This window comes from Pelophylax lessonae (assembly GCF_965119305.1).
Source record: "Pelophylax lessonae genome assembly, chromosome: 4".
NCBI lineage: Eukaryota > Metazoa > Chordata > Amphibia > Anura > Ranidae > Pelophylax > Pelophylax lessonae.
The window spans coordinates 58,951,558-58,966,008 of record NC_138771.1 but is presented as its reverse complement, the minus strand read 5'-3'; the positions used below and the strand labels follow the sequence as shown (position 1 = coordinate 58,966,008).

At 44.1% G+C, this 14,451-nt stretch overlaps 1 protein-coding gene across 1 annotated transcript in view; it reads right to left on the bottom strand.

The window, feature by feature from the left end:
* Nucleotides 1–14,451, bottom strand: part of SEMA4B (semaphorin 4B) — a 100,231-nt gene that overhangs the window by 22,812 nt on the left and 62,968 nt on the right. The window contains exons 2-4 of the mRNA XM_082253225.1: nt 7,068–7,219; nt 6,899–6,961; nt 3,250–3,345 (exon numbers count right to left, since the gene is read on the bottom strand). Of these exons, the coding sequence (XP_082109351.1) occupies nt 3,250–3,345; nt 6,899–6,961; nt 7,068–7,219 (311 nt within the window). The remainder of the gene's footprint in view (nt 1–3,249; nt 3,346–6,898; nt 6,962–7,067; nt 7,220–14,451) is intronic.

Below are 14,451 nucleotides of genomic sequence, written 5' to 3'. Positions count from 1 at the left end.
GTCCCGATTCTGTGTGCATCCTGCCGCCGAACTTAGCTGGTGGCAAGCGCCTGTCGGCCCTGCGGTGCTGTCAGGTCACTTGGGCCATGGAGGGAGAGCCCACAACTGCAGGAATGCCCGTCCGCCTCCACGGGAACAGCCACACACAGGCCAGTCGAGTCTGACTCGCCCAAGCCCGTGTGTGTTCACCGGACCCAGCCACCCAACTTGGAAGCTGTCAATGGGTGATTGTGTAGGCGGGCCCCAGCGCACTGCATTGCCCGGTGCCCTTTAATGCTCTTAAGATGGCACTGTAACAGCTAGACTAAACTTCCAGCTCCCACAATCTCTGGTTGTCACCCCCTTGGAGGTCAGACATAGCCCAAGTGATTGCCAATATTGGCAGCACCACTTTCTATGATTGGGTCTTTTATGCCACTTTTATTTAGTTTGAATAGTCTGTAATCCTGAACTATAAAGAAACCTTCATTTCCAGTTCGGGTTGATAAAGAGCGGTCCTAATGGGAGTGCTGACTGTCACAAAAACAAGCTGCTAGCAGGCTTTAGTAGTCATCAGCACTATGGAGGCTTGCACAAAGCATGTTAAGGCCTGCTGAAGACTTGTTTAAAGTGACAGTCAATATTACCATTAGGATCTGTGTTTAATTTCCCCAAACTGAAGGGTGTTTTAAAAGCTTCAGCAAACCTGCTCAAAACTTGCTGAAAGCTCTGCAAATAGTTTTCAAAAGCTTGCTGTATACACAGCTCTCATACAATCTATATAGCACATATACACAAGGCCTGTGAGCAACAGTATACATGTGAGCAGAGAGGAGAGAAAAATGTACACTGCTATACACATCAATGGGACAAGATTCCAGTTTATTCGTCTCAGGAATATACCTGTGGCCCACCATGTAAATTTCCCCTCTTAGCCATAGAAATACCATAAAGCTGAACTCCAGCTATATTGTTATTTTGCAGATTTATATTGGTCCAGCTTGGCACAATGTAAGTATGCCGTACTCATACCTAAAGGGCCGTTGGAGAAGCAGATAATCACTGTAGTAGCAAGCACTACTACAGTGATAGCTTCAATCTTCCAAGTCCTCCTCAGGTTCTGTGCAAGAGTCCTCCCCTGTGCACACTGAACACGAGTCAATCTCTTAGTACTCATAAAATGTCTTATTTCCTTTTCATTAATTACAAGATGTCCTCTGATTGGATGGGGTGGAGAAGGAGGACAGTGACATCATGATCACCACCTTATCCAATCAGAGCATGGCTTGTATTCATTGAAAAAAATATAAGGTGTTCTATGAATGGTGACAGGACAGGCGGAAATGGTTCACACAGAATCTTAGCAAGTCCCAGAAGCTCACAGCTATCACTGTAGAAGCACCAACTACTACAGTGATTGTCAGCTTCCCCAGCATATGCATACTTGCATTGTGCCAAGGTGGAGCAGTGTAAGAAAGAAATATCTGGCATTCAGCTTTAACAATGTAATGAACTGCAGTATGCTAGCTGCCAGGAATCAGTATCCATTGAATACACTAGGGGTCTCCAAACATTTGAAATAAAGGGCCAGTTTACTGCCCTTTAGAAATTAGGGGGGCCAGATGGTGGCCAGTGGGAGTAGAAAATGCTCTTGCCTTGGTAGGAATAAACCATGCCATAGACTTGGTGGTCAGTTGGAGTAAAACAAATAAATTGTTGGTGTCAGTGGAAGGAATAGTGTCCCTTCATTGGTGTCAGTGGGAAGAATAGTTCCCCATCTCTGGTGTCAGTGGGAGGAATAGTACCCCATCTCTGCTGTCAGTGGGAGGAGTAGTGCCCCATCATTGGCATCAGTGGGAGTAATAGTGCCCCATCATTAGTATTAGTGGGGGAAATAGTGACCCATCATTGGTGTCAGTGGAAGGAATAGTGCCTCATTATTAATATAAGTGGGAAGAATAGTGCCCCATCTCTGGTGTCAGTGGGAGGAATAGTGCCCCATCTCTGGTGTCAGTGGGAGCAATAGTGCCCCATCTCTGGTGTCAGTGGGGGGGGGGGGTAGTGCCCCATCATTGGCATCAGTGGGAGGGACAGTGCCCCATCATTAGTGTCAGTGGGAGGAATAGTGCCTTAACATTGGTGTCAGTGGAAGTAATAGCGCCCCAAGGGCCAGATAAAGGAAAGCAAAGGGACACATCTGGTCCGTGGGCCACAGTTTGCAGACCCCTGGTATACACCATTTACTATTTACACTCAAGCTGGTAAAATAGAAGTAATGCCCCATCATTGGCATCAGTGGGAGGAATAGTGCCCCATCATTAGTATCAGTGGGAGGAACATCCCCCATCATTGGTATCAGTGGGAGGAACATCCCCCATCATTGGTATCAGTGGGAGGACCAGTGCCCCATCATTGGTATCAGTGGGAGGAATAGTGCCCCATCATTAGTATCAGTGGGAGGAACATCCCCCATCATTGGTATCAGTGGGAGGAACATCCCCCATCATTGGTATCAGTGGGAGGACCAGTGCCCCATCATTGGTATCAGTGGGAGGAATAGTGCCCCATCATTAGTATCAGTGGGAGGAACAGTGCCCCATCATTGGTGTCAGTGGGAGGAATAGTGCCACATCATTGGCATCAGTGGGAGGAATAGTGCCCCATCATTAGTATCAGTGGGAGGAACAGTGCCCCATCATTGGTGTCAGTGGGAGGAACAGTGCCCCATCATTGGTGTCAGTGGGAGGAATAGTGCCCCATCATCAGTATTAGTGGGAGGAATAGTGCCCCATCATCAGTATTAGTGGGAGTAATAGTGCCCCGAGGGCCAGATAAGGGAAAGCAAAGGGACACATCTGGTCCGTGGGCCGCAGTTTGCAGACCCATGGCATTTACTATTTACACTCAAGCTGGTAAAATTTATAGCCCACACATCAAGCTTCTACTTAAGTGGGACCCACCCTGTCTCATCCCCTCAGCCAAGAACAACCTCTTCTACATATAAGGAAGAACTATTAAGAAGGCAGATGCATGAAGAAGTGTAATATTGAATTAATCATTTAAAATGTTTGTTCAACAAGAGTAGACAAGGTTTTAATAACATAACACACTAGATATGACTTTTCTGACACACAATAATCTCGGAGTTATTTCTAGGACACTTGTTACTCCCACATGGTCCCGAAATATTAATGTAACCCACATAGTCAGTAGCCTATCCCAAACAGGATGTGCAAGCTTCGTGATGCCGGGATAAAGGAAGGTACTCACAATGAAGGTGCAGTTGGGGCTGAAGGCGTACGTCCCACAAGTGTACAGATGTGTGGCGTTCAGTTGCAGGAGGATCTTGATGTAGTTCTGACAACCCTGAAATAAGAAAACACAATTTGGCTTAGAGTACTGGTTAGTAAATAGGCTAATAGAAATAATAAATCAGTTCCATAAAAAATCAAGGCAACTATACCATCGCCTGCCTGATGACTCTGAAATAACCTATAAGAACTACTAAAAATCACCCACAGGTTCCATGTGTGCAGTCAAATTTAGGAAAACCCCACTACATGTTTGTTATGCTATCACTGTATAAAGCATGGACTATCGATTTTCAGCATCCCCAGTGGCCCTCTGGATAACAGATATAGATATTTAATTTGTATCAAGCTGGACCAATTCCTGAAGTTCGTTTTAAAACAAATCTAAAGTGAAACAAAAATTGTGCTCTGGAACCGGGAGATGGCAACTCTGGATGTGTCGGTATCATCTGACGTAGTGATCGACCGATATCATTTTTTTAGTGCCGATATCGATACCGATATTTTGGTCATCAGATATCGGTATCGGCCGATATAGGCCCAATATTTTCGGACATTTAAAAAACTTGTTTTTTTTTTTTTTTTTACAGTTACTCTGGTGGAGGTATCTGGGGGTCCAAACGACCCCAAACCCCTCCTATGCACTTAAAAACATTAAAAATGCTAAGGTTGGCTGTTTTGAATGCCCGCATTTTTTTGAATTTGCCACCGAGTTCCCGGAAATGATGTCATGGCATCAAAACCGGGTTTTTTTACATGGAGACCCGATCAGAGCCGAATGCCGAATCGGGTCAGCTTTGATAGGGTCTTCTGTTCGGCGGCCGTGCAGGTATGCCCGGGTCTCCCGGTGGGACGGGAGACCCCAGTGAGCCGCTGAAGGTGGCGGGAAGGGGGAGATGCCCCTCCCGCTCCTTGTAATGACAGTCGAGCGGCTTCTCAGCCGCAACGGTTGTCATTACAAGTCAGCCGACCGTCCGCTATGGACGCTGATTCCGGGGTAATGCCTCTAGCTGCAGGCATCACTCCGGTACAGCACTTTCCCTAAATATCAGCAAAATCAGTAACCTCAGGGGCCGATTCCGATATATCGGGGAAAGTGCATATCGGCCCAGATATATCAGCATTGCCGATAATCGGTCCATCCCTAATCTGAGGAGTTCTCTGGATCAGCGTTCGGCCATGCAGGCAGCAGGGGAGGCAAATATTCACTTGCTGTTTTACATTGACACTTTTTTGGCCAATTGTTGTTTCAAAACTGGGCCGCTTTACCTTGAAGCATTCTGGTAGCTGCTTTGTAATGCAAATGTCTTATTAGCTACACAGACATATCACATTATTTCTACATTTTCAGCTGTAACCACATCTAACCACGCTTGGCTTCAGATTCCTATTCATGGAAAAGGTCAGGTACAGTGCAAATATAAAATCAAAGTTACTGTGTCAATGAGGTGTGTAACTAGGGCGCGGTTGTACTTTGAGACAGCTAATATATATTTACTGTATGTTATGGAAAACACTCTTTTTTATGGTGTGCTACAGACCGCCGCTTCTGTCCCACGAATGGCAATGGGCTGTCCTAACCAACTCATTAAAAGGAATCAGCTAAAAATAGTCCATGTAAAAAAAAGAGAACTAAAATATTGGTACTTTCTGCTAAATGTGGTTTTAGGGTTTATTCTTACCATAAAGCTTATGGGAACGCATATTGCAGTGGTGTTCATTTACATTAAACTACAGTTTTAAAGAATTCTGTTCAATTGATTTGAATGAGACCATATGGGGCAATGCATCAACAATTCAGCATATATATTTCCAGCATGTTCCCATGCAGTGCAAAGCTGGCAATGACTTTTAGTCCTATGTTCGCAATGGTGAGCCTGGTGAATTGATATTAAAATTGCAATGTATCCATAGTGACACCTTTGTTATTGCGGTCTAAGAAATTAATGTAGGATTTTACATGGAGCGGCCTCCAGCATTGCCTGCAGCAGCATGATAAACTATAGGAAGAAAATGTAAAGGCCACCAGAATATTTGTTGTGTCATATATCCACAGTCCTAATCACCAACTATGTACAGGTTATACCAGTTCCATGTGTACAATATTAAATGTAGTGAACTGATATTATAAACTTACTGCCGTCATAGTGACCCATTGCTAATGGAGTCCAGGAAGCAATTCCTGCATGATTTTCCATAGGTTGGCCCCTGATTTTGCTCAGACTGCATGAGCAACTATTGGAAGAAAACGTAGAGGCCCCCAGAATGATTGTTGTGTCATATATCTGCAGTCCTGTTCACCACCTGTCTACAGGCTATAGCCAGTCCTATGTTCACAATGGTGAGCCTAGTAAACTGATATCATAATTGCACTGTATCCATAGAGACACCATTGCTAATGGGATCCAGGAAGCAAATAATGCATGCTTTTCCAAGGGGAGGTCTTCAACATTTCTTGCAACAACATGAGCATCCATAGGAAATAATGTACAGATGACCAGAATAATTGATGTGTCATATATCCACAGTCCTAATCACCAATTGTCTATGGCTATACCAGTCCTTTGTTCACAATACTGATCCTAGTGAACTGATATTATAATTGAACTGTATCCATAGAGACATCATTGCTAATGTACTCCAGGAAGCAATTCATGCATGATTTTCCATGGGTTGACCTCCAACGTTGTTTGAAGCAGCACAAGCAACAATAGAAATAAAACGTAGAGGCCAACAGAATAATTGTTGTGTCATATATCCAGTCACCAGTCCTAATCAACCTAAAGGGCCACCGAAATGAATCATTGTGTTGTATATCTACAGTCCAAATCACTAACTGTCTACAGACTATCCCCAGTCCTTGTGAATTGATATTATAATTGAACTGTATCTAAAGGGACTTTGTTGCTAGTATTTTTCAGGACACAATTCATGCATTATTTTCCATAGGGGGGCCTCCAACATTGTTTGCTGCAGCATGAGCAACCATAGGAATACAATGTAGAGGCCACCAGAAAAAATGTCCACATTCCTAATCAAAAACTGTCTACAGGTTATAACCAGTCCAATATTCATAATAGTAAGCCTACTGAATTAATATTATAATTGCACTGTATCCACAGTGACACCATTGCTAATGTTCTCCACAAAGTAATTGAAGCACGAATTTCCATGGGGAGGCCTCCAACATTGCTTGCAGCAACATGAGCAACCATAGGAAGAAAACAGAGGCCACCAGAATAATTGCTATGTCATATACCTGCAGTTCCAATAACCGACTGTCTACTACTATTGTGCAAAGTACTACTAAACATCTAGACAAGCAAAGGCTTGCTGAAGCAAGGTGAAGATATATGACAGTTCATAATGTAATTTATTAGCTTTTCTGCATTTCTTCATAAAATAAAATCATAGGTGATCCAAGTTTCTAACATTCAATTGTCCATTAATACATAATTATCAATGCTGCACAAAAAACAATGAAGATATATCAAATGTTGCATTCTACACCAATAAATGTAACCTTTCCAGATGTGGTAAGTGCGCATTCCCAAGGCCAAACCCATAAATGTGTTATTGTGATATGTATTGTAGGATACAGAACATACCTGAGCATCTTTTCCCTTAAAAGTGCACTCCTTCTTTTTAAGTTCTTCTGCTTCCCATGTCAACTGAAAAAAGTAAGTAAGTAAGTAAGTAAGTAAGTACAGCATTACTAAGGGACATGACAGAGCTGCATTGTCACATTATTAGAGAACATATAAAGAAATGACCTACCTTTGAGTTAGACATGAGGTTTGTGCTGTTCAGTGAGAAAAGGACCTCCCGTGCTCCTACATATAAGGTGTTCCCATCTTCACTCAGCAGGAGTGTGGTGTAATGGCTGACCCCTTCCGCTTCAAATCTCTTGACTGTCCTCTCTGGAGAACCTGCATAAACAGAATGGAACACGGAATTCAAATACCGCAGTACACAAGTAGACAGGTTCATGTATAGAAGGGCTCATGTAAAGGGATATATACACACATATAAACCTAAGAACACAAAATGTAACATATTGTAACTTTCCCATTCTTAGATGGTGGCTGTATTGTTTTTCTCTTTTCAGGTTTTTTCTTTTTTAGATTCACTTGGTGATCCCTCCAGTACCACACTTCCCTTCCCAGGGTGACAACACTCACTACACTGTATCTATGGGGGAACAGTGTTGTCACCCTGGGACAGGAAGTGTTAAGACTACCCCCCCCCCCCCCCACTTATAACAGAGCTGTTCGAAAATATAGCCTGATACACACTTTTTTTTTTTTTTTTTGCAGTTCAACCCAGCGGGCTGAATGAAAAAAAACGAATAAGCTCGGGATGAGCCTCTGTACTAACTATCCAATGATAGTACAGCTATCTCCATATTGGGTTATTGTGTTCTGACAGGTCCTCCGCTACTGGTCAGCACTCTCAGCCAATGGCTGAGAGCACTGATTAGATGCCAATCAGTAGACCTTTTCGGTCATCTCCCTTCGACAGAAGCTGGCGGAACAGCTGGCTCCTGTCGGACCGGCTGCCGTACACACGGGCCGAGTGTTGGACCCGATATTCGGCTCATGTGTACTAGGCTTATAAAAAGAGAACTAGTAACAATGCTAGCTGATAAGAGTGCAGCAAAAGCAGATAGTACAGGGTGGTATCAGTTCACAAGATTTAGGACAAGATCAACAGGTATTTTTTTTTTTGAGCCAGTCAAACAGATTAAAAAAAAACGCTTTCTATTGTATATTCAGAAGACCAAAAGGGAGTGGAGTCCACTGTTGGAGTTCACATACAGTCAGGGCAGCCATCAGAAATTTTTGGGCCCCTTACACAGCTTTAGGCCTGGGCCCCTCCGGGCCTGACAACCAACATTCCCCAGGGCCATCCTACCAAATCCGTCCAATAGCCATCCCACGAGTCCTTAAGTATACCCACTTTTATTTTAACATTCTTACAACTTAATATATGAAAATTAATCCAATCAAGCAAAGAGACATCCCAATATATTCAGCAAAGAGACATCCCAATCCAGCATAGAGATGAGCTCATATATTCAGCAAAGAGACAGTCCAATCTAGCAAAGAGGCATCCCTTGGCCTGCATCAGCATACTCTGCGGCCGTCCTGCTTTAGCAATTGCTAGTTACTACAGCAGCAACAACTCAATCTCGTTGGTTGGGCCTGGGCGGCTGGGCCCCTCGGGATGCCTGGGCCCACTACATGTGCATGGGCTGTCCCCCCCTGATGGCTGCCCTGCATACAGTTCAAGGGTTCATTTACACTTGTGGTGCCATTTGAAGTGTGATCCATGGTGGATTGCTCTTCAGAGGGTGTATGATAGGTGGTGAGGATGTGGTAGGCCATAGGGAGCAGTTGGGGGCTTTAAAATCATGAGGTTGAGCCTTTTTTTAACCAACCATCAACCGCAAGTATAAATAAGGTCTAAGAGAACACATTTATGTTTGCCAACTCTACCAGATTCCTTTCTCTGCTACTATGAACCAAACCCATAAAATGAAAGACCATTTGCAATCAGTAAATGCACAGCTCCTAACTGTCCCTCATGTGGAGGTCAAAATAGCACTTGTGTGGTTTGACCAATCATTCTCTGCATATTAGATCTTTTTGGTCCATGTGGCAGTGCTGGGGACGTGTCCTTTGCCTAGAAACTGTACGGTAAAAGGTGTCCCTCTTTACCATTTCAGAAAGTTGGGAGGTATGAAATGACTATTTGTGCCAATATACTCAGCCACTACCCCACCTTACTGTCTTGCAGGTGGAGAAGTTTAGATTTAAATTAAAGATGACCTGTTGATTTTATTCTCATGTGAGGAAGACCAACCAACCAACCAGCCATGAGCGTCCCTTCAATCTAGAGGATACTGTTGAGTTCATAGGCAACCTCCGAACCCAACCTCACTTTCCTTAGCTGGAGGAAGAATGACCATTTTGTTTGCTAAACAGGAAAGTCTTGTTGAATTGGTTGTGCTCGAGCTATTTGTGTCTCTGTATAGTAAAATACAAGGGCTGACTCATACAAACGGAAGGAAAGAAAAGTGGAGGTGTTGTCAAAAAATGGCCAACCAGACTACGGCTATGTGTCTAGTGCCAATGGACTGAATGCTTACCTTCTACTGGGTGTTACTGTTATGTAACGGTATCAGCCAAATGATCAGACCAGTGGTGATGTGCAATTTCTACTTTACTTAACAATGTGGAACGTAGATTACACAGGAGATCATGTGAACAGGGGTTTGCAGTACAAAACAGCAATATGAGGAAGGGAGAAACATTCATAAAACATGCGAAAACAATTATATTGCAGTTCTTGTAATGGCCACTAGATGGCAGCAGAGTGTTCTGAGTTCAGTTTACTGATAGGATAAAGATCTGAAGATTCTCACGTGTTCCAAGAGATTGATCGTTCATTCAGCAGACTGTGAGCTGAGGGGATTTCCTGCTGGCACAGACTTCACACAGGCGCTGCTGATGCTGACTTTGGTCAGGAGGCTCTGGGGGCCGTAGATAGGACCAACCCACTGCTTGGACAGCTTCTCCACATGGACTGTAACAGAGTCCTCTCCAGTGACTGGGGCTTGGATAGATGCTGCGTGCTCTTGTGCTCACTGCTGGTGGCCCACACACCAAACTGATCGAACGAGGACCAAGCACCTGGGGACAGCTCACTTGCCCAGTCACTGCTGTCCCATTAGGCAGGATCTCTCTGAGCACAGGAAGCTGGGCGGAGCTGGCATTTATACTCCCTGGGCGTATCCAGGAACTCAGGGGATGCTGGGAGCCCAGAGGATTGTGGGGAATCGAGTTAAAGGGACTAGCACCTACATCTGGATAAAGGGGCACACCACTACATTACTACAGAAATTCATTCCAGGTCTATGATCTATCATGTAATGTCTCTTTTGATGCTTTCTAAATTCCACTTACATCAATCTTTCAAAAGCAGAGCGGGAGTTTGGTATTTACATCAACTCCATGATCAGTTTCATTGGTGGAATAAGAAGTAATGCACTCTTGGCATCCCTGTAGACATACAGCGCATTGTAGATGTTGTATCAAACACTTTGCCAATGCAATTCAGGGGACGCAGTGTTCTACACTGCTCTAGCAAAAGGAAGCAAGACATGAGCAGGGGGTATAAACTCCAGGGAATCTGTAGTACCAATCTAATATAAGTGCCTAGAAATGTCAAGAATTATGTTTTTGGAAAATATTAAAATGATTGCAATGTCAAATGCTTTCTTTTAACCTCTACTGAGCTTAGGGTACTGGAGGACTATATGACACAACAAGCACTCAGCCGATTCAACTGCTGCAAATGATTCATTTAGCAGTGTGCAAACTCAGGGCCGGTTCACACCACAAATTTTGCATTCTGGATGCATTTCTGCATGCATGTTTTTGATTTTGGGGGAGACTAAGGATGTTTTTTAAAGGGGGGGTTTAAGGACTCTAACGTAAAAGGGAGTTGGAGCTGAGAACTATTGTTGAAGTGAAAGGGGAGATTTGGATATGATGGGGATCCCCATATTAGCCTGGGGTGCCCTAAAAATTTTGCATACTTTTAAAGGGTGCTATGACTAAAAAGAGGTTGAGAAACACTGAAACAGACACTATATTTCTAAAAGTATTGGGCCCCCTGCCTTTACACACACATGAACTTTAATGGCATCCCAGTCTTAGTCCGTAAGGTTCAATATTGAGTTGGCCCACCCCAGGCAGCTATAAGAGCTTCAACTCTTCTGGGAAGGCCGTCCACAAGGTTTAGGAGTGCGTCTATGGGAATGTTTGACCATTCTTCCAGAAGCGCATTTGTGAGGTCAGGCACTGATGTGGAGGAGAAGGCCTGGCTCGCAATTCATCCCAAAGGTGTTCTGTCGGGTTAAGGTCAGGACTGTGTAGGCCAGTCAAGTTCCTCCAACCCAACGCGATCACCCATGTCTTTATGGACCTTACTTTGTGCACTGGTGTGCAGTTATGTTGGAATAGGAAGGGGCCATCCTCAAACTGTTCCCACAAAGTTGGGAGCATGAAATTGTCCAAAATGTCTTGGCATGCTGATGCCTTAACCACTTTACCACTAGATCATTTTGCTGTCTTACGTCTGGGCCACTTTTTGCGATTCGGTGCTGTGCGACTTTAACTGACAATTGCGCGGTCATGCAACACCGTACCCAAACGAAATTTACGTCCTTTTTTTCCTGCAAACAGAGCTTTCTTTTGGTGGTATTTGATCACCTGTGCGATTTTTACTTTTTGCGCTATAAACAAAAAATAGCGTTTATTTTGAAAAAAATAACAATATTTTTAACATTTTTTTATATGAAATTCCCCCCAAAAAAGATGTAAAAACCAATTTTTTTTAAAATTTTTGGCCAATTTGTTTTCTGCTACCTATGTTTGGTAAAAAAAAATCGCAATAAGCGTATTTTGATTGGTTTGCGCAAAAGTTATTGCGTTTACTAACTATGGGAAAGATTTCTGTCATTTTTGGTGTTTTTTTTTAACGCGTAATGGCGGCGATCTGCGATTTTTTTTGCGGGACTGCGACATTGCGGCGGACAGATCGGACCCTTGACTGACATTTTTGACACTTTTGGGGGTACCAGTGACATTACTGCAGTAATCACTGCTATAAATATGCACTGTTACTGTAAAAATGACACTGGCAGGGAAGGGGTTAATTTTATTGGAGAGGGAGGGGTTAATGTATGCCTGGTGCTTACTAACCTGTGGGGGGGGGAGGTGACTGAGTGAGTGAGGGACTGATCGGATGTTCAGCTATGCTGAACACTCCGATCTGTCACTCCCTGTCACTTAGGAGATCCGCCCGCTCTGTTTACACAGGCGGGCGGATCTCCAAACTGGATTCCCCGACGATCGGGGCAGAGCAGTGGCGATCGCCGCTGCTCCTCCCCTGGCCCGACTCCCGCTGTGAATGAAAACAGCGGGAGCGCGCCTCCGGTGGCGCGCGAGCGCCGCCTACAGGGGGAGGAGTCTGGCGACGCAGGTCTACGTCGTCAGACGATAACGAGCCACTTTGCCGCAGTAGTACCACGGTACTCAGTGGTAAAGTGGTTAAAGAGGTTGTAAACCCATATTACTTTTTTTTTTTGAAACCTGTAAGAGAAACACATAATGAGCTAGTATGCATCGCATACTAGCTCATTATGAAATACTTACCTTAGAACGAGCCCCCGCCGTGTAGCCCGCTCACCTGTATGACGGGCGACATGTCCAGTCGGCCGTCTTCCGGGATCGCGGCATTCGGCCATCTGATTGGCCGGAGCCGGGATGACGTCACTCTCGCGCACGCGCGCGGGAGCTGACAGTCCCGGCACAGGGCTCTGAAGTAACGGCACCAGTGGCTGTTCCTTCAGAGCGCATGCGCCAGTGACGTCACTGGCTGCATGTAAGATAAATATCTCCTAAACGGTGCATGTTTAGGAGACATTTACAGTACCTATAGGTAAAAGTGTCAGAGGAGGGTTTACTTCCTCTTTAAGAGTTCTCTTCACTGGAACTAAGAGGCCAAGCCAAACCCCTGAAAAACAACCCCACACCATAATCCCCCCTTCACCAAATGATTTGGACCAGTGCACAAAGCAATGAACGTTTGCCAGTATTAGGCAGCCCATAGATAGATTCCGCGGGTGGAAAAAAAGAAAATTGCTATTGCGCTATTGTGATCTGCCGACGGGGAGCCTTCCTGGCCAGCAGAACATAGTGATTACTGCTAGCGGTTATAAACACCAGCAGTGATCACATGTAAAAAAATTGACAGGCCAATTGTACACAAGTCGATTGATGGATCAACTTGGGTACAATCAGCCTGCCCAATAACGAATCAAACTTTGGCCAGTCCCTGCTGAACCGGCCAAGATTGGAACCATGTATGGCCTTCAGCATGAACTGTCTGAATTTTATTATTTATATTCTCTAGTACCATGTGGGAGATTGGTTTGTTTCGGCCCCACAGCTGCATAGATCGGGAATCCTTCTTTTGTATGTGTGCTATAGGATTAGGCATTAAATATGAATTGATTTTATAATACCAAAGAAAATGAAGATAAACTGTCATTGAGAAATCTATTCCTAGCAGCCACCAGTAAGCTGAAGAATAATGTGCCAATGTGACAAGTGAGATGAAGAGAGACTGTTGTGTTCAGCCCGGGGCCCCCTGCGAGGCCCGATCCTCAATACAGCCTGACCTTTGTCATCGTTCATGCCGGCTTTCACAACATTAGGCAGCTCTCTGTTATTAGTGTTCATTAGCTTGTCTGAACAGCCTTGACATTTCCAGTTGGAACTTGTCTCCAAAAATAAAATAAAAAAAATCGGACATATTTTTTGCAGCTATGAACATTTGCATGTGAGAGAAAATTCCTCATTGGTACACAGAGCGGTGTAATCTGATATTAGTAAGCGAGAATGGAGCGGCCTACAGGAAAAAAACGACATTGGAAGCCACGACAGAAAGAGGAGAATAAAGTGATTAAAGGAAACCTTTACTGAAAGAAATAGCTGCGATTACAGGCCTACCTTCAAAACTATGAGTTCCTTGTTCCTAGAACAAGCATGCGGCTAGTGAAGTCAGAACTTACAATCTGTTTACTTTTTCAATCAGTGATTTAGGCTAGGCTCTCATCGATGCGTTTTTTTGTTGCGTTTACAGATCTACAGAAACCCACTACAATATATCGAACCTTATTTTCTATGGATCCTGTTCACATCTATGCAGCTTCCTGCAACGCGTTTTTTGGAAAGGTGCAGGAACCTTGCACCCTGCATTTTTCGTCTCCATTGATTTCAATGGAATTGGATCAAAAAGGCATATACATGTATTTTTGATGCGTTTTCCTGCATGGCAACAGACACCTCCTCCTAGCAACATCCACACAAAGCATACCATTGGCCGAAACAAAAAACACAAAATACAAAACACATTTAACCACTTCTGGAGCGGAAGGATTTGCCCCCTTCATGACCATGCAATTTTTTTGCGATTCAGCACTGCATTAATTTAACGGAAAATTGCGCGGTCGCGCGACGCTTTAACCAAATAAAATTGATGTCCTTTTTTTCCCACAAACAGAGCTTTCTTTTGGTGGTATTTGATC